At 46.3% G+C, this 19,313-nt stretch overlaps 1 protein-coding gene across 1 annotated transcript; it reads right to left on the reverse strand.

Moving 5' to 3' along the window:
- Positions 1–439: 439 nt before the first annotated feature.
- LOC118075269 (putative DBH-like monooxygenase protein 2) lies at positions 440–18,736 on the reverse strand. The gene is made up of 13 exons (XM_060269094.2): positions 18,455–18,736; positions 16,860–17,006; positions 15,764–15,925; positions 13,957–14,040; positions 12,637–12,804; positions 11,523–11,625; positions 9,954–10,120; positions 7,467–7,558; positions 4,523–4,619; positions 4,351–4,410; positions 3,235–3,365; positions 1,903–2,017; positions 440–681 (listed from the first exon to the last, which is right to left on the reverse strand). The coding sequence occupies exons 1-13, from the start codon at positions 18,734–18,736 to the stop codon at positions 451–453; spliced, it is 1,839 nt and encodes a 612-aa protein (XP_060125077.2). The 3' UTR covers positions 440–450.
- Positions 18,737–19,313: the final 577 nt, after the last annotated feature.

A 19,313-nucleotide genomic window follows, 5' to 3' on the forward strand; every position in this document is an offset into this window, starting at 1 on the left:
GACACGCCTCTGAGAATTAAGAAGAGAAATAGAGTAAGAGCAGCCTGAGAAGCTTTAGCATGTGAACGACAGCCTGTAACGCATAGCTGCCAAGTCTCCTGCTGAAAAATGCAGGATCAGCAGCGGCGCGGCACCAGAAGTCGCTTCTACGCATGTCTGGACATGAGTAGAAGCAACTTCCGGTGCCGGCGCCACTCGATTTCTGGTGCCCAGACATGGGTAGCACGGCACCGGAAGTCTTGGTGCCGCGCTACCCGTGTCTGGGTACTGGAAATCGGGTGGCGCCAGCACCCAAAATGAAGCCTCCCTGGCAGGTAAGAAATCCGGGGGATTTACGGGATTTTTTTCCAATCCGGGCTGCCAGCGGGAAACGGTTTAAAATACGGGGGTTTCCCGTGAAAAACGGGAGACTTGGCAGCTATGCTGTAACTACTCATTGGCAACTGACATTCAGAGTCTGCTCTGAGAAGGGGCAAGAAGCCAAGTGAAAGCTAGAGGTATGAAGAGCAGGCCAGCAAAAGGAAAGTTGCTCGTTGGGCTGAGAGCCTTGGAGGCCACAGTGGGCGATCTGGCTTTCCTTTCTAGTGGAGGCCCAGGTGGGGATCTGGAAATATCCTTGCAGGGCTCTGGTTCAAGCTCAACAATATCTCGGACAAAGCCAGTCTCATTTCTCACCACCTCCTGAAGGTCAAGAAAGAAAAAACTTTAAGAATCTACACCTATTTTTTGGTGTACTTGTGAGGTTGGTATTACTTCTCCCTTGTAGAGATAAGACATAGTTTGAAATGGAAAGTTATGAGGAACGGTCTCCCTTGGGAGGTGGTGGACTCTCCTTGCTTGGAGGTTTTTAAGCAGAGGTTGGACATGGATGCTTTAGCTGAATTTCCTGCATTGCAGGGGATTGGACTAGAGGACCCTTGGGGTCCCTTCCAGCTCTGCAATTCTATGATTCTATGGTAGGTTGAAGAACAAGCTGCTAAAGGAACAAGCTCCAGGGACCATTTCACAGTTCTGTTCTTCCACCCACCACAAATCTACAGTGGTACCTCGGTTTAAGTACACAATTGGTTCCGGAAGTCTGTACTTAACCTGAAGTGAACTTTCCCATTGAAAGTAATGGAAAGTGGATTAATCCGTTCCAGATGGTCCGCGGAGTACTTAATCTGAAGCGTACTTAACCTGAAGCAAACTTTCCCATTGAAAGTGATGGAAAGTGGATTAATCCGTTCCAAATGGGTCTGCGGAGTACTTAAACTGAAAGTACTCAAACTGAAGAGTACTTAAACTGAGGTATGACTGTACTTTCAGGCAAGGTTGTGCAGTTGTAGCAACAACTGATCAACACTGAGGTTCTTGGATCCCCCCCAAAAAAATTTTTTGATTTGCACTCTTGTGTGAGGGTACGGGAGCTTTAAGCCTTTACTGTGGTCCAAATATTACACGGGGCCTGTGCCTGGAGTTTGCCTTGGAAAAACTTCCCATTTGCTTCAACAGGAGCTCCCCCCCCCCTGTGGAAATTGCAGTTGTGAGGGGACCACTGGTTAAATCACCTCTATTTCCCCCAGTGTAGGGTCCTGATCTGGATCAAGCCCTCTTGCATTAGCCATTCGTTTAATCCCACCTCACCCCACACTTAAAGACACAGCTCTTTCACCAACACAATGTGTCATTTGTTCCTTATGGGTCGGTGTCAGACTTGGGACTTGAATGAACCAAGAGCAGGACCTGATCCTAGGAGCAGAAGGGTGTAAGACAGGGAGTCAGCCTATGCTGCCACCATCAAGCCCTGGCCAAAGGAGGGAACTGCAAGGAAACCAGAGAGACTTTGGGTCTCCTTTCTGATTTTTTCCAGCTGATGTTAACACCAAATGCAAAAAAGTGCCCCCCCAAAACCCTGCTTACATCAATTGTTTTGAGGACCACAATCTGATCGACCTCCTTGCAAACCTTCTCTGCTTTCTTGATGGTCTCTTGGTCCCATTCCACCATGTTTATAGCCATCATTCCTTCCATTGCACTGGAGGGGAGAAATTGAGGAGGAACACAGGAAAAGAAGATTAATGCTTCACAGGGGCTGGGCCATAGGAAATTGGCAGCATGGAAAGAGAGGCTGACCATGGAAGGATGAAGACGTATGGGTCTTCCAAAGGAGGATGAATGTGGTTTGAGCTTTAAACACACATTCTCTACCCGGGAAGGCAACCAATGTGTGGCTCAAACTTCTTCCATCACACTTCAGAACAGGGTTGAGTGACTAACCTTTTTATTGGCCTGACAATGACCCAAATTACCCCAGGCAACCCTCCGGGGACGCATGCTTGTATTGAGTGTGAATAATCTACGCAGCTGCCTACCAAGGCAGTCACACCCAGGGTCACACAGCCACCCTGATCTCTGTGGATCAGCTGATTAGGAAGATTACCACCCGTACCCCACACCATCACATGACAGATCTGATGAATGAGAGCGGGCCCAATTCAAAGTGCTGGTTTTGACCTATAAAGCCTTAAACGGCTGAGGACCACAATACCTCACGGACCGCCTCTTTCCATATGAACCTACCCAGACCCTGAGATCTTCTGAGGCTCTCCTCCATGTGCCCCTCCTTGAGAGGTCCGGAGGGTGGCAACACAAGAACAGGCCTTCTCTGCGGTGGCTCCCCACCTGTGGAATGCTCTCCCCAGGGAAGTTCGCTTGGTGCCTTCATTATACACCTTTAGGCACCAAGCAAAACTGTTCCTTTTTAACCCGGCCTTTGGTTGACCTGATTTACATCCTATACCCTTTCAAAACGTGGCTCTTTTTTGGTGGGGGGTGTTATTGCGTTATTGTTCTTACTTTTATTTTATATACCGTGATCTTTTCTGTGAACCTCCAGATATAGGGCGGTATATAAATTCAATAAATAAAACAAATAAAAATCCCCATCAGGATGGTGAGGGCTGTGCCCTATTTTTTTTTTACTTTTTGGACACTGCTACCAAATTGGATTGGATTGGGAGGGGGGCATAAAAATCCACTTCAAGAGGCCTGTTTAGCCCCCACAAAAAACTGGATTGGCAACCGCTGCCTTAGAACGGTCTGCCTGCTTCCATCCTACAACATGATGGCATTCAGGCGCCTTGGGGGGAGGAGGGGGCGGGAAATGTCATGGATCGGCACAGGGTGGGGGGGAATCACAGGGATAAGCCACAGCAACACGTGGCCGGGCCAGCTAATGTCAGAAACACTCACTCTGCTGCCTCTTGGCCCAGCTCCTGGGCCACCTGTTGAATGTTTGGGTATCCCATGCAGCTGGAGATGTTGTTTCGAGGATAGTAAAAGAGGAAAGCCAGGCACATTTCGTTCAGAGTACTTGGTCCGCCCTGAGGGAAAACAAAGGCAAAATTCATTTAAGATGCAAGAGTTTTGAAAAAGAAAACCCAGAATTTTAGGTGCAGGTATAACAAAGGAGCAGAAAAGACTATTTACGCATGTGACAACAGCACCGTGGATACTTTTGGCCCAGAGATAGAAAGAAGACAAAGTCCTGGCCAGAGAAGAATGGCTCATAAAGTTGATGGATTTATGCCGAAATGGCAAAAATGATCGGGAAGATAAAAAATCAAGAAGACGGAAATTTTACTAAGGAATGGGGAAAATTTATAAGTTAACTTGGAGAACATTGTAAACAACTAAAAACTCTGGCAGGACTGTAACAACACTTGTAATGTAACAAGAACTATGGGAAAATAGGGAATTTTTTAAAAAGGGAGAATCTTATAAGATGCAGTTGAAAAAGGAATGTCAGTGGAACCCATGGAGGGGCAGAGGAATTCAGGGAATTCTTTATGTGTGTGATTATTATTTGAATACAAATGTAAACTGCAAAAACCAATTAAAAAATTGTAAAGAGAGAGCGTGTTTTTTTTGGCAGCAGCACAACAGCAGCTTTCGCTGGCTCCAGGTATTAGCACAGCCAGAGTCGGGTCAGAGTAGCAGTCCTGTCCCTTTGCAGAGTAGGAACAAAACGTCAGAGGCTCCTGCATGGTAGAGAGCTCTGGGTCAATTCCCTGGCAGGTGGGAATCAGTAAGACTTGTGGGGGACCCCCCCCCCCATATCATGTTCACAAATCCACATCTCACCCCTTGTTCTGCGCACTCTGCCCCATATCTCACCCCCCAACTCCCACTGATCCTGGCCTGTGCTTTCCTCTCCTTCCACCGCACCCGAAAAACTTTGGTGGCCCTGCAAGCTGTTACTAAAATATTTGGATATTCTGGGGACAGCAAGATTGGCTTTAGCAAAAGCTGCCCTCTCCTGAAACTACCTTCCCCTAATGCTTAGGTTGTTTTCAGTCAAGGACTTACGAAGGTCAGCCCTGTCCGGTCTTTGGTTTGATAGTGACATTCCACCAGGAACTCATCCCCCTGTAAAACACAAGAGGACGCGAGGTCAAACCTATAGCAGCAGAGGGTCGCTGCCAAAAATGGCTTCTTATCACCAAACCATGGTCCAAAGGGAAAAACTGGGATGACGTACTGATTTGAAAATGACCTCCTTCTTCAAGCCTCTGGTCTCCTGGAGATTGAAATCATACTTATTGTCTTCACAAATGACTGTCAGCTGCTCTCCATTCCTGGGAGTGGTGGGGGGGTGGAGACAAAGAAACAGGAGAGACAGACGAACTTGAGATGCTGCTGAGAGAAAACTCTAACTGGGATGCAACCAGGATCTGATCTAATGCCTTCCTGACAAACATTTTCTAAGACCTAATATTACTAAGTGAAATGACATCTGTTGGTTGCGTTTCAGTCTTCAGTATGAACAGTGAATTGAGTTTTCTGGCTGTGTTCCTGTCCCCCACTTGTTACACACTGAACCTCTTGGGCTTGCCAATCAGAAGGTCAGCGGTTCGAATCCCCACAATGGGGTGAGCTCCCGTTGCTCTATCCCAGGTCCTGCCAACCTAGCAGTTTAAAAGCATGCCAGTGCAAGTAGATAGAAAGGTACCACTGTGGCGGGAAGGTAAATGGCGTTTCCGTGCACCCTGGCTTCCGTCACAGTGTTCCGTTGTGCCAGAAGCGGTTTAGTCATGCTGGCCACATGACCCAGAAAGCTGTATGTGGACAAACGCCGGCTCCCTCGGCCTGAAAGCGAGATGAGTGCCGCACCCCATAGTCGCCTTTGACTGGACTTAACTGTCCAGGGGTCTTTTACCTTTACCTACACACACCATGAGTACACAGGCCTTCACTTGTTGCAGAATAATGGGATGTTTTCTTTTGAAAACTGGGAGTGGTCCATGTTACACCTCAGTCAGGGTGCTGAACTGTTCTGATCTCTCCCCAGCTAATCACCTCAGACGCTTTTCCCCTCAGCTAAGCTCCAGTACTGCAACTGACCTAAGCAGACCAAATAGTTGCAGTGGAGCTTTTAAAACCAGGTAACCTCTCTGTCCTTGGGGCAGCTTCACAGCTTGTCAATAAGCACCGGACCCTCCAATCTCACACAATGCTAACAAAAACAAATAACTATATAAATAAAGGAGCTACCCGTGGGACGCTGACACAAAAACCATCCACCACTATGCAACAGAATGAAAAGATCACTATATGGTGAAAGAAAATTATATGAAAATGATGTACTGATGGTATTTAGCTCCTAGCAAATTAGCAAAAATGTATAAAAGATGCTCAAATGAATGCTGGAAATGTAAGGAAAAAGAAGGCACCTTTTATCATATGTGGTGGGATTGTAAGGTGGTAAAAGGATTTTGGGAAATGATATATAATGGGTTGAAAAAATGTTTTAAATCACCTTTGTTAAAAGCCTGAAGCCTTCCTTTTAGGAATTCTAGGGGCCGAAATCTCCAAAGAGCAGAAAGGACTACCCGTATATTCCGGTGTATAAGACGACTGGGTGTATAAGACGAACCCCAACTTTTCCAGTTAAAATATAGAGTTTGGGATATACTCGCCATATAAGAAATACGACCCGGCGTATAAGACGACCCCCGACTTTTGAGAAGATTTTCCTGGGTTAAAAAGTAGTCTTATACGCAGGAATATACAGTATTTATGTATGCGACCTCGGCTGCACAGATGTTATTGACCCAGAGATGGAAAGAAAATAAAGTCCCGACCAGAGAAGAATGAAAGATGAAGTTAATGGACTATGCTGTAATGGCTAAAATGACAAGAATTGTCAGAAATTAGGAAGACCAAAACTTTAATAAGGAGTGGGTTAGGGTTAACTTATTTTAAAGACCACTGTAAACAGTTAAAATCGTTAGTAGGATTGGAATAGCACTTGTAGTTTAAGATTGATTCTGGAGATAATGGAAGAAGTAAAGGGTTTGGATTATCATAAAAGATGTAGGAGGGACTGATTAATAATAGGACCCACATAGGGGAGGATGGCAGTCCAGGAGATTCCTTGGAATCACATTTTTATGATTTATGATTGCTATATCTCTGTAAAATTTAAAGTAGAAAAATCAAATAAATAATAGATTTTTTTTTAAAAAAAATATTGTTATCTCCCCAATTCTCCCCTTCCCTCTCTATTCCCCCTCTCTTTCCCCTGCAATGTCTAGGGCAATAGTGTCTCACACCGAATGTAAACGAACTGTGAAAAAGGCTATGACACTGATGTCCAGCGCCAAGGGCCTTCTGCGAGAAGCCAAGTTGCAGGAAACCAGGCAGAGGGCCTTCTCGGTAGTGGTGCCCACCCTGGGCAATGCCCTCCCATCAGATGTCAAAGAGATAAACAACTACCTGACATTTAGAAAACATCTGAAGGCAGCACTGTTTAAGGAAGCTTTTAATGTGTGACATTTTAATGTATTTTAATCTTTGTTGGAAGCCACCCAAAGTGGCTGGGGAAACCCACCCGGATGGGCGGGGTACAAATAATTAATTATTATTATATTATTATTATATTATGAACGGGAAGTGGAGACGCTATATGTGCCTTTCCTTGCTTATTTGTTTGTTTTGTATCTGAAATATACTCAGAGTTGAGAGTGAATTTCATGCTCTTTATTCAGCTCATAGTCATCAAGGAGAAGAGGAGAAGAAATGGCTCTTTTCCCAAACCCATCTGCTTATATACATTATTTACACAATGGGCCTTGCGTGATTGGCTACTTCAGGGCTACACTTGTGGGCCAATCAGGTTGTGGATTGACTTCTGCCTGCAGCCTGATTGGCTGCTCCTACAGGCCAATCAGGTTGCAGATTCACTTCTGCCAGCCGCCTGATTGGCTGCTCCTGCAGGCCAATCAGGTTGCGGATTCACTTCCAGCTGGAGTTGGATTGGGTAGCTCCTGCGGATCAATCAGACTACTGATTCTGAATCCTATTGTTCTAGGATTCAGCTCAGTACATAACAGTATCACAAAGAAATGTTTTAAATAAAAACTAATTAATAAAAGTAAAACCAAAAAACTAGTGTGGCCCCCTTAGTCACTGGCTTTTCTTACCGGTACTGGACTCCTCTCACTCCCAACCCAGCCAAGTGGGTATGCAGCAAGTAACCAAAGACATGCATATCAGGCACTGGAACTCCATTCATCTACAATCCAAAAATGGGAGGAAAAGGCATGAATGGCATCTGGCCCAGGGGTGGAAGAAGAGGGGTGCGGTGTGTGTAGGTCACCCCGGGTATCACCACTGAGAAGGGTGACAAAATGCCGGGCGGCACACACCGCAGGGCCTGCAGCACACCTGAGCCGCGCATCTCTCCTGGGGAGACGGGGTGGCTTGGGTGCGCACAGGCTCCCTGCTGCTCAAACGAACGGTCCCCCCGCTGCTTCCCCCCCAGCTGTAGGGCGGCTGAGTGGGAGGAGGCAGGCAGACTCTGGAGGCCCTGCAATGTGCGCCACCCCAGCCACCGGAACAGCTTCCTCCGCCACTGATCTGGCCACTATTCTTTGAACACCTGCCCTGGCAAACATCTCAGGAAATCATCAGGCATCTATGGAATGTTCTAGCAGCCAAATTTCAGCACCAGAACAGCCACGGTGGCAATTTGCTGCTTATTAGCTACAGCAGTGGTTTTCAACCAATGTGCCGTGGCACCATGGGATACCATGAATGCCCCTCTTCCCTTCCCTCCCTCCTCTGATGCCCTCTTGCTTTCGCTGCCTCCCAAAAGCTTGCACAGCTGTTTGTTGGCTTGACTATAAGCTCCGCAGGCGAATGGTGCTTGTGGGAGGCATCTCTCTTTGAGGTGGGGCAGTTCATAGATAAGGGGCAGCAGCAGCGGTTTCCTGGAGGACACCCAAGGAGAGGGGAGGGGAGAGGAGGCTGAGGGAACACGCCACAAGGGAGGGTGTTTGAAAAAGGGTGAGAGGCTGCCAGCTCTGCAGGCAAGAGGTGGCATAACTGGGCTCCTGAGCCCCACAGGGGTGCTGCAGAAAGAAACTGGTTGGTTAAGGGAGCCGTGGACTAAAAAAGGTTGAAAACCTCTGAGCTACAGGGTCAACCCAAGACATCTGGTTGCCTGAGGTGACGAACAAGATGGTGTCCGTCCCCGTCACCCTGCCAGATACTGACTGGACTGGCAGTTGAATCGTATTTCAATACTGACAATGGATAAGGCTCTGTACTGCACCAGAGAACCAAAGGGTAGCTAAGGGCGTGGAGGCATAGGTGCCAAGTTCTGGATTGAAAAATCTGGGATCAGCAGCGCCGCGGCACCGGAAGTCGCTTCTACGCACTTCCGGACATGCGTAGAAGCGACTTCTGGCGCTGCGGACATTTTGGAAATGGGCACAGCGGCATTGGAAGTCGCTTCTATGCATGTCCAGAAGTGCGTAGAAGTGACTTCTGGCACCGCTCTGCCCATTTCCAAAATGTCTGCAGCGGCAGATGTCGCTTCTACGCATGTCCGGAAGTGCGTAGAAGCGACTTCCCGTGCTGGTGCGGCACCAGAAGAACATGGCTGCTGGCAGGAGCTCCGTAATCAGGGGGAATATGGGGTATTTTGCCATTCGGGACACCTGCGGGAAACGGTAAGAAAATATGGGGGTTTCCCGGGGAAAACAGGGTACTTGGCAGCTATGAGTGGAGGTCAGGCCATGTGTCACATGCCAAGGGGGTTCAGGGGGAAGAGCTGCATGGTTGCCATTGTCCCCCACCCTCAACACCCCCGCTCTGAGGTGGTCACTTCGCTGTGCCTAATGGAAGCCAGCTGTGATCAGCTGCTCTTGGGCCAACAACTAAAAGGAATTTCCATTTATCTCCGTTCCAAGGAAAGTGCTACCCTTTAATTCTCATAAGTTAGGTAGGCTGTGTAAAAGATGCAGGAGCAAGGCCTGGAGAACAACATTGGCAACCCCACACGAAAAGCTCAAGAATTTGGCCTAGCTTCAATTTCTCTCCACAGTGAGGAACAAGCACTTCTTGCCTGCAGTTGCCAGTGCAAGACATTTTTACAGCTGGAGGCTGAAGCCCTGTCTCCATTCCTACTGCTAGGGCAGTAGTCTGCTCTTTGTAGAGCTTTTATATACAGTGGTACCTCGGTTTATGAACACAATTGGTTCCGGAAGTCTGTTCATAAACTGAAGCGTTCATAAACTGAAGCGAACTTTCCCATTGAAAGTAATGGAAAGTGGATTAATCCGTTCCAGACGGTCCGCGAAGTACTTAAACTGAAGCGTTCATAAACTGAAACCTGGGTGTAATTGGTTCCGGAAGTCTGTTCATAAACTGAAGCGTTCATAAACTGAAGCGAACTTTCCCATTAAAAGTAATGGAAAGTGAATTAATCCGTTCCAGATGGGTTCGCGGCGTTCATAAACCGAAAATTCATAAACCGAGGTGTTCATAAACCGAGGTTCCACTGTAGAATGCAATAAGAGCATGTCTTTGAAACAGTAGCCTGAATATGAAGTATCAACACTCAGTGCTAGCATTCCTTACTGAAGTGGGGCGGGGGAAGGGCTGTGGAATACTCCGGAACTTACGTCATCAAACTGGCTGGTATTGCAGACACCGTAGGACATGAAGGACTCGGCTCCAGGGGGGAGGAAATGGATTGGAAATGTGAAGAATCCTGTCTGTAGAACCCCCATGTCATAAGGACGCAGCTCCGTAGTATAATAGAGTCGTATCCCCGAGTTGTCAATCAAGCCTTAGGAAAGAAAACCCTCAGCTAAGCAACTGGTTCTGTACAAATTTCCGTGCAACTGAAAATAGGGTTTGTTAACACTTCACCTTGTTCCATGCCTAGGAAAGCATGAGTCCAAACTGTTTTCTGCTTTCTAGGCATGGGGTCTGAGCGGTTTTGCCTTTGCCCTGCTGCTTTCCCCCAGAAATCTTGCTCTGTGGAGAACTCAATTGCTGTTTGCTCTGATTTAGTGCTAAACCACTGGTTTTCCCAGGGGAAAGCGGTGGGGCAAACAGAAGAGTGGATAAGCCCGCGGTGAGAGGCCACTTTACCACATGAGTGAAAGTTTTGGGGACTTCCAGTAATCAGGATAATATACATCTACTTGTACATTCAACAAGGACAACAAACAGACAAACAGGACGTCAACTTAATGTCCTCCTTGCAAACTTCCAGAGGCATCTGGCTGGTAAACATTGCTGGCATAAATGGACCCTCAGTTCTTACCAATGTTACACATGGGTCCTACCTCACCACTATCCTGCTAAGTTCCTCATAGTGATGAATATTTACTAATGGACGGGAAGAAATATGAATATTTATAGAAGCGCCATTCGGATAACTCCAGAAGCATTTTCCAAGTACAGTCGTATCTTGGAAGTCGAACGGAATCCATTTGACTTCCAAAACGTTCAAAAACCAAATTGCGGCTTCTGATTGGCTGCAGGAAGCTCCTACAGCCAATCAGAAGCCATGGAAGCCCTGTCAGATGTTCGGGTTCCCAAAGAACATTCTCAAACCGGAACAATCACTTCAGGGTTTGAGGCATTCAGGAGCCAAAACGTCCAAGTTCCAGGGCGTTTGGGATCCAAGGTACGACTGTATCAGTGCTTCCGCAGGCCACAGTCCTCAACACCAACATCTCCCGTTGTCCGGGTCTCCTGGTGCTCAATAACAGCTTCTCCACAGACACTTCTAATCCAGTGAGACCAAAAAACAATGGCCTCCAAATGCAGGAGCTGGCCCTCTTGTGTCCATCACTATATGTCTAGGACTGCCGTACTCCTCCCACTGGCTGTTCTTTCCTCTGCAAAGGAAACACCAGCAGGAATTAAGGAACCCTGAGACATGTATTTCTTGAGAGAGGCACATAGCTGTCAAACTACAACTTCTGGAGCTTTCGGTACACATTCTCCCACCCCCGAGATCCTCAGATAAGTTTCATAAACATCCTCAAGCATCACCTACTATTTAGCCTCAATTCCCCCCCTCCTGGAAATAGGCCGGAAGCCTATGCTGTAGTCCCTTATTCCCCCCCCCCCCCGTAAAGCATACCGGATTTCTTTCCCCATGCTCTGGCCCTGTTCCCTGCCCCTCATCAACGCATCACCTTCTCTTACCCAATCAAGGTGTGTGTTTTACTCACCTGGAATTGCATTAAAATTGCTGTAGTGGACTTCTAACCGGATCCACTGGGGATCCATTGGCGTACCTATGGAGATTCCAGTTGCATCTGGGAACATGTAGCTCTAGTTGGGTGGTGGGAGAGAAGAAAGACAGCTATTAAAAATGATCAGTTGACTGTTGCGTCCCCTGTTCTCTTGGCTTCTGAGCTGGATGTTGCACAGAAGTCAGTAATATTACAAATTCAGTGAGGCAGCAGTCCTAAACCCATTTACCGGTGAGTAAGTCCATACCCTTCAACATTTCTCCAAAGAAAATAGGGGCATCATATTTACTACTGCTGCTGCTGCTACTACTACTACTACTACTACTAATAATAATAATACCTCATCCATCTGACTGGGTTGCCCCAGCCACTCTGGATGACTTCCAATATATATAAATACATAATAAAACATTAAACATCAATTAAACCTTAGGGGGGAAAACCTTCCCTATACAGAAATGTCTTTGTATGTCTTCTAAAGGTTGCTTATCTCCTTGGCTTGGGGTCACATAACTCCATACCTTCCAACATTTCTCTGATGAAGATAGGTCCCTAAGGAAAAGTGGGACATTCTGGACTCAAATCAGAAACCGGGAAGGCTTCTATAAATCCAGGATGGTCCCTGGAAAATAGGTACACTTGGAGGGTCTGTAAGTCTCATTTAATTCAATGGGACTTACTGTTGGGTAGACACATAAGGCCGTAAAACCTCTGGCAGGGACCAATAGCGATCACATCTTCTATTCTATACCAAGTATTTTAAACATTCATATGGCACCAGTGAATGGTAGCTTGTTAAGGGAGCTGAAAGTTTTTAGGAAGGCCCTTTATTCAGAAAGCTACAAACCCCAGCCCAGTATCTAGATTGGGGCCAGACACCTTTGCTGAGCTTTCCCTTCACTTCAGTGGCACATGCTCAGGAGAATTTAGCCCCGGGGAATTGAACCCAGAAACAATGAAACCTTGGAACCCTATTAAAAAAAACACAGCGCTAAAACTCTCTCAGAGATCAGTTTTGAACTTCACTGCACTAGTTTGACCACAGGTGAAAAAGCAGTTCTCCTGGCCTGGGAAGTTCCCACATACTCACCCCTCCTCCTACAGCCCAGCCCACGACTATCTGGGAGCACAGGGCAAAATCAGGATCAGCTCCGTAGCAGTCGCTGACCCCGGTCGGCAGCACGCTGGCATTGCCGCACGCATAAACAAGGATGTGGTGCACCATGGTTTCGTTCCGAGGCGTGATCATGGCCTCAAACTGTAGACAGAGGAAAAAAAGAAGGAAAAACAGTGACTAATTCATTAACCAGGGTGGCTTCTGTAAATGCAGGGTTTAAGGCAGAAGTCCCCAAACTAAGGCCTGGGGGCCGGATGCGGCCCAAACACCTTCTCAATCCGGCCCACAGACGGTCAGGAATCAGCGTGTTTTTACATGAGTAGAATGTGTCCTTTTATTTAAAATGCATCTCTGGGTTATTTGTGGGGCCTGCCTGGTGTTTTTACATGAGCAGAATGTGTCCTTCTATTTAAAATGCATCTCTGGGTTATTTGTGGGGCATAGGAATTCGTTCATTTCCCCCCCCAAAAAAATAGTTCAGCCCCCCACAAGGTCTGAGGAACAGTGGACTGGCCACCTGCTGAAAAAGTTTGCTGACCCTTGGTATAAGGTATAAGGTAAAGGTAAAGGTAAAGGTGACTGTGGGGTTGCAGCGCTCATATTGCTTTCAGGCCGAAGGAGCCGGCGTTTGTCCTCAGACAGCTTTTCCGGGTCATGTGGCCAGCAGGACTAAACTGCTTCTGGCACAACAGAACACCATGACAGAAATCAGAGCTCACAGAAACGCCATTTACCTTCCTGCCGCAGCGGTACCTGTTTATTTACTTGCACCAGTGTGCTTTCAAACTGCTAGGTTGGCAGGAGCTGGGGCAGAGCAACAGGAGCTCACTCCGTTGCGGGGATTTGAACCGCTGACCTTCTGATTGGCAAGAGGCTCAGTGGTTTAGACCACAGCGCCACCTTTTACCTTTTTAATCCAGGACTGTCCCTGGGAAACAGAGGCACTTGTGGGCAGGGGGTGGGGGGGTCTGTGATGCCAGTGCTGAAGAGGAAGAGATGTTAATAAAATATTAATTACGTATGTGCATTGGAGTTATCAAACAACAGCAGAAGTTTATTAAGTGGTCCCTGGGGGAATTTTCAAGCGAATTTAAATTCTTCCCCCTTTATTGGATGGAGTGTTTGTTTTGGGGCCTCCACTCTTTCTCACTGCACTCTGGCTTAATGCCATCCCCTCCATTGGATGGAGTACATTGTTTGCCGTCACCCAAGACCATCATTTTCTCCTCCTATAAAACGGCTTACAGTGAGGTCTTTGGCTGAACCCTTTCTATGCTTCCCTTCCACAGTTACCTTGTAGATGTGATGTTTTTCCTTGACTATTGGCAACGGTATGAAAGTGCAGGCATAGGTGGTGTCATCCTCTGGGATAGGGAACTGCAAAACAAAGTCAAAGCAACGTTGAGCGTTGTAGGGTTGCCGGCTCCTGGAATTTTCTATGACAATAAAAAAGCGGAGGCTGGCCCTAACATGAGGTAAAGGTAAAGGGACCCCTGACCATTAGGGCCAGCCGTGACCGATTCTGGGGTTGCGGCGCTCATCTGGCGTTATTGGCCGAGGGAGCCGGCGTACAGCTTCCAGGTCATGTGGCCAGCATGACTAAGCTGCTTCTGGCGAACTAGAGCAGTGCATGGAAACGCTGTTTACCTTCTCGCTGTAGCGGTACCTATTTATCTACTTGCACTTTGATGTGCTTTCAAACTGCTAGGTTGGCAGGAGCTGGGACCGAGCAATGGGAGCTCACCCCGTCACAGGGATTCGAACCGCCAGCCTCTGATCGGCAAGCCCTAGGCTCTGTGGTTTAACCCACAGTGCCACCCAACATGAGGTAAGATAACTCAATTTTCCTTGGGCAGCAGATTGGAGGTTGCGACTGAAGGGATTGCAGGCTGTGGACAGCTTGGTGTCATGCTTTTTAGAGAAAAGCGAGGACCACCATACTGAACAGGAGGGTAGCAATATTGTTCAACACAGAGAGACAAGTTCTTACATATCCACAAGTACACCAGTTTTTAAATTAAAAAGGAAGGTCAAGTTTGAAGACTGCTTGTATGTTGCTGACATCCTACTATGGTATCCTGCTATTAAGAGTTTGATCATAGGAATACTTTGTTTCCTTTGAGCAAATGACTATACTTGAATCCATTGCACTAGCAAGATGCAACAATGCTCATCTTCTGGATCAGTGAGTCTCCCCACCCACCAGAATGGTTGAATACATTGGGTTGTATTCAATGGTTGTAATATTCAGATGAGATAGGGCTGCCATACGTCTGGGAAATGTCCAGGAAAATCTGCTGGATGAATATTGTTCTCTCTCTCTCTCTCTCTCCCTCTCCCTCTCTCTCTCTCTCTCTCTCCCCCTCTCCCTCTCCCTCTCCCTCTATCTCTATCTCTATCTCTTTGTTCTGGTGTTCTGTTTTCTGTATGCTTAGTGTTAAGGTTTAGCAGCACATCCTCAGAAACTGTTCCACTATAAAATCAGGAGGTTTTCTAACTCACACATTGTTACCTTGCCAGAAATGCTTTGGGGAAATTGCTGCTACAGGAAAAACTTACTCATCAGTTTGATTTTTTTTAAAAAAAGTTTTGCAAAGATGTTTAATGTTGTTGGACGACATTTAGTGCTAAGAAGTCTCTAGGGGGAGATGAGTGCCTAACTCTCTTAAAGTTGAGCAGCTGAATTTCCCTTGATTTAAGCAAAATGGAACAGCGCGAGAAAGAAAAAAATGTCGCAGAGGGCGATTTGAACAGCGAATGAAGGAACTTTGTCAGGGTACAATCAGCCACTCTTCTGAAGTGGTTAAAATGAGTTTAATAGCGTGGAAGAAACCAATGCCAATACATTTATTTGCAATACAATGTTATTATTTGTTTAAGGGATTTGCAAATTTGTATTTTTACTTCAAGCTGCAATAATACGTACGCTGAAAAGCAAACAGTGAAAAATATACGCCTGTGCCAATAACACGGTCACTAGTTTGAATAAATGAATGAAATCTGCCTTAATGGGAAAGACTCAGACTTTTTGATGCTGAATGGAAACATCCAACAAGATCCACCCACTTTGCTGTAAGGCAGCTAGGAAGGTACTACTCACATCGTTGAGCTTCAGGTCATACACCTTGTAGACGCTGGGTGAGTGCAGTTCATCTTCAGTTGACAGCAGCATCAAGAAGAGAGATTTGTGGACTATTCTCCCTTTGAAGAAGTCAATTGTGTCATCCGCACCATAGCCAGTAATCAGTCGTAGTGTGTCACCCTGTGGCAGGGAAAAGTTAGAATCATAGAATCATAGAGTTGGAAGAGACTACAAGGGCCATCCAGTCCAACCCCCTGCCAAGCAGGAAACACCATCAAACCATTCTTGACATTCTTGACAAGTTAAAAAGAAAAATCTTCCCTCCATTATCATATTGGTGCAGGTAAGCTGGCACCTAAAAGAATAGAGGTGGAACCTTACAAAAGGACAATACGACTCTCCTCTCCCTGACCACGGCAAAAAGGCTGATACTGTACTGATGAATACTGATGAATTGGAAAAAATAAAAATGCGGCTCCCTTCCAAGATTGGATTGAAGACTTAGACAAACTCGCAACATATGAACAACTTGCATATAAACGCAGTCTTGCCATTCAATGGCATTTGGAATCCATTCTTACAAATACTGTAATAGGTTAAGATCCGGTGAAGTACAATAGCAAATTTGTAAAATATACACTTTGGGGTTCCCCCCCTCTTTAGTTTCCCTTCTACATGAGTTCTGTTTCTCTTTTTCACTCTTTTATTTACATCTCACCATGTTTAGTGCACATAGAATTATGTACTTTTTTGAATTTTCAATAAAGATGTTAAAAAAAGAAGAGAAAGAAGGTAAAATCCTCTCATTTGCTATATTTTTGGCGCGATTTGCCTAAGCAGCACCGCAAAACGATGTGGGGTCATTCCATATTTTTTTCCAGAGACCCACCCAACCTAGGAACCTCATGTTACAAACTTATCCTTCTAAGGACCATTGCATGAATATTTTAGTTGTGTGGGTTTTTTTTAAAGTACCACTGGTTTTATTGGGAGAGCAAAGCACACACTTCAGCCTCTTGCATTTTAGCAAACGAGACTTTTAAAAGTGCTAGGACACAGTCTGCTCTAAAGCCCACTGCGCTTCGATGTGAACTGTAGTTGCTGCTTTGGTTACCGTGATGTCCTGGTCATGCTCATCGCAGGTACGAAAATATCGCCTGAATGCCATGGTGGTGGTTGTCTCATCCTGGGTCAAGGACAGCAGCTCGTAGTCTTGGCTTTCATCCTCCAAGATAGTTTCTTCATCTACACCATGCCAGTCCTGAGTGAAACAGGGAGTACAAACTTTTGGAAACATAGGAAGTCAAAAGAGCCAGTGTGGTCTGGTGGATTTCTATTGGGGACACCTGGGCTCAAATTCCTCATCAGCAACACATTTTTCGGGGGGTAGCCTTTGACCACTAATTTGCATGTCCATGCTAATTCCAAATCCATCTCAATTTTTCTTCTGGGGCACAATTTATTGTCATCCCTAGATGAGAGGCATACTGTATCTTCTTTAAAAGTATTTCTAAACTACGGAATGCTTTAAGAAATTCTGAGCAGTGTACAAAAGATGCAGTAATAAAAACAGAGCTAAAAACAGGAATCCAGGGAAGTCTGTCTGAAGCCAGTAATTAGCGATGCTTCATGTATGGCAGAGTAAGGGGCATTCTAAAGGGCAGGAGCAATAGTGGAAAAAATGGCCATTTTCAGATCAATGCTCGATGACAATGCATAGTGCGCTGGGCCATGAGTAAAATATGGAGGCTATGGAAGTAAGCAAAATGCCCACCAAACTCATCTGGAACACTGTACAGACAACCTTCCCTGTTCTGAGAGCTAGTCAATCTATATATCCATGTTCTGGAACATCTATGTATGCATACCATTTTACTGCAATACTCACAAGCTACTACAGATAGGACATATGTATTACCCAAACACAAGGCTGTTGAATGGAGGTAGCTCAGACATTCAGTGCTAGCTTTCAAGCGCATGTGCTAACCTTTAAAGCCCTAAACGGCCTCAGCCCTGTATACGGTACCTGAAGGAGCGTCTCCACCCCAATCGTTCAGCTCAGACACTGAGGGCCAGCTCTGAGGGCCTTCTAGCAGTTCCCTCGCTGCAAGAAGTGAAACTACGGGGGAATCAGGCAGGGGGCCTTCTTAGCAGTCATACCCACCCTGTGGAATGTCCTTTCAGTTGATGTCAAAGAGTTAAAACACCTATATGATTTTTCGTAGACATCTGAAGGCAGCCCTGGTTTTGGAAGCTTATAAAGTTTGTTGTTGCTGTTGCTGCTGCTGCTGCTTTTTTCTGTATTTTTGTTGGAAGCTGCCCAGAGTGGCTGTGGCAACCCAGTTAGATGGGCAGCTCTTAATTATTCCCACCCCCATCCTCATCATAGCATGCTCAGACGGCACAGTTTGCACACTCCATTTTCTAGGGCCACACCATCCCTTTACCTTCAGCGGGGCAGCAAAGCGTGGCCCCATCTGCAAGCTGAACTGATGTTCAATGGGTCTGTTATGTTAGGGAGCCTACCCAACGGAGACTACAATACCTCTGGAAGCCCAGGTTCTCTTGGTCCCATGAAATCATCACCTCTAGATCCATTTGTAACTTCTGTGTCACAATGAAAGCAGCCTCCCTCTCCCTGCCCCCGGTATTTGCAGATACAAGCTCCTCGCGAAGAGGAAGCGACAGCTCATATCATTTTCATCTTACTGAGAAATAGACGCTGCCGTCGGGAAGGACTCCGCCAATCACAAAGTCTGCCCCGGTCATCTCTCCGTGATCAGTGAAGCCAAAAGCCACCCATCCCGTTGTCTTGGCTTCCACCTCAAAAGTAATCAAGCTGTTATTGTCTTCATGGTCCCACCGCAGGTAGATCTGGTGTGTGGGGTCGAGGAACGTCGAGAAACGCAGCGGAGGAACTGGGGAATGGCTGGAGCAGAGGCACAAGGTGGACAAAAGGAACAGCAGAGTTTTTAAACATGGGTGGCTCATCCTCTCAGGAGCAGAGGGCACCCTTTCTTTGCTCTCTCTCTCTCTCAGTGAGATCTCCCTCAAGCTAGCTAGCACCTTACACTGTGGAGACCCGGTTTATATGAAAAGCTGGGACTTGCTGGGACCAGTGCCAGAGAGGAGGGGCAGTGATTTTTATTCTCCGTATCAGATTCAGAAGGTAGGATAAGTGCATCATTTTACATAATGAAGTGGCACCCTTCCCAATGGATATTTGTTGCTGCTTCTATTACCCCTTTCCACTTTTTGCAAGGGGGCGGCGGCGTGTTTCTCCTTGCACAGGCATTGTGCAAAACCTATAAAACACCTTCTGAAAGTATTGGATTGTGTAAAGCTCTAGCGACTGCAAAGGTAACTGAGCAATCCCTGGATCATGACCATATACCTGTGTTCTTTGTTTTGTAGGTTTTCTATTGGAAAGCTAGAAACTGTTCTATTCATGGCCATACCTTCACTCTGTGAAGTATATGTCAGTACAGTTATTCAAGACAATAACATATTAATATGTGTATTATGCATTTGTTGTTTAGTCGTTTAGTCGTGTCCGACTCTTCGTGAC

The sequence above is a fragment of the Zootoca vivipara genome, chromosome 15 (genome assembly GCF_965207765.1).
Source record: "Zootoca vivipara chromosome 15, rZooViv2.hap1.1, whole genome shotgun sequence".
In the NCBI taxonomy this organism is placed as follows: domain Eukaryota; kingdom Metazoa; phylum Chordata; class Lepidosauria; order Squamata; family Lacertidae; genus Zootoca; species Zootoca vivipara.

What these genes read in the sequence shown, in the direction of transcription:
- LOC118075269 (XM_060269094.2), bottom strand. Translation starts at nt 18,736, where the DNA reads ATGAGCCACCCATGTTTAAAAACTCTGCTGTTCCTTTTGTCCACCTTG. An exon ending in ATGACCTGAAGCTCAACGAT is followed by an intron (nt 14,041 to 15,763) that starts GTGAGTAGTACC and finishes TTTGTTTTGCAG; the next exon opens with TTCCCTATCCCAGAGGATGA. An exon ending in ATACCAGCCAGTTTGATGAC is followed by an intron (nt 7,559 to 9,953) that starts GTAAGTTCCGGA and finishes TTTGGATTGTAG; the next exon opens with ATGAATGGAGTTCCAGTGCC.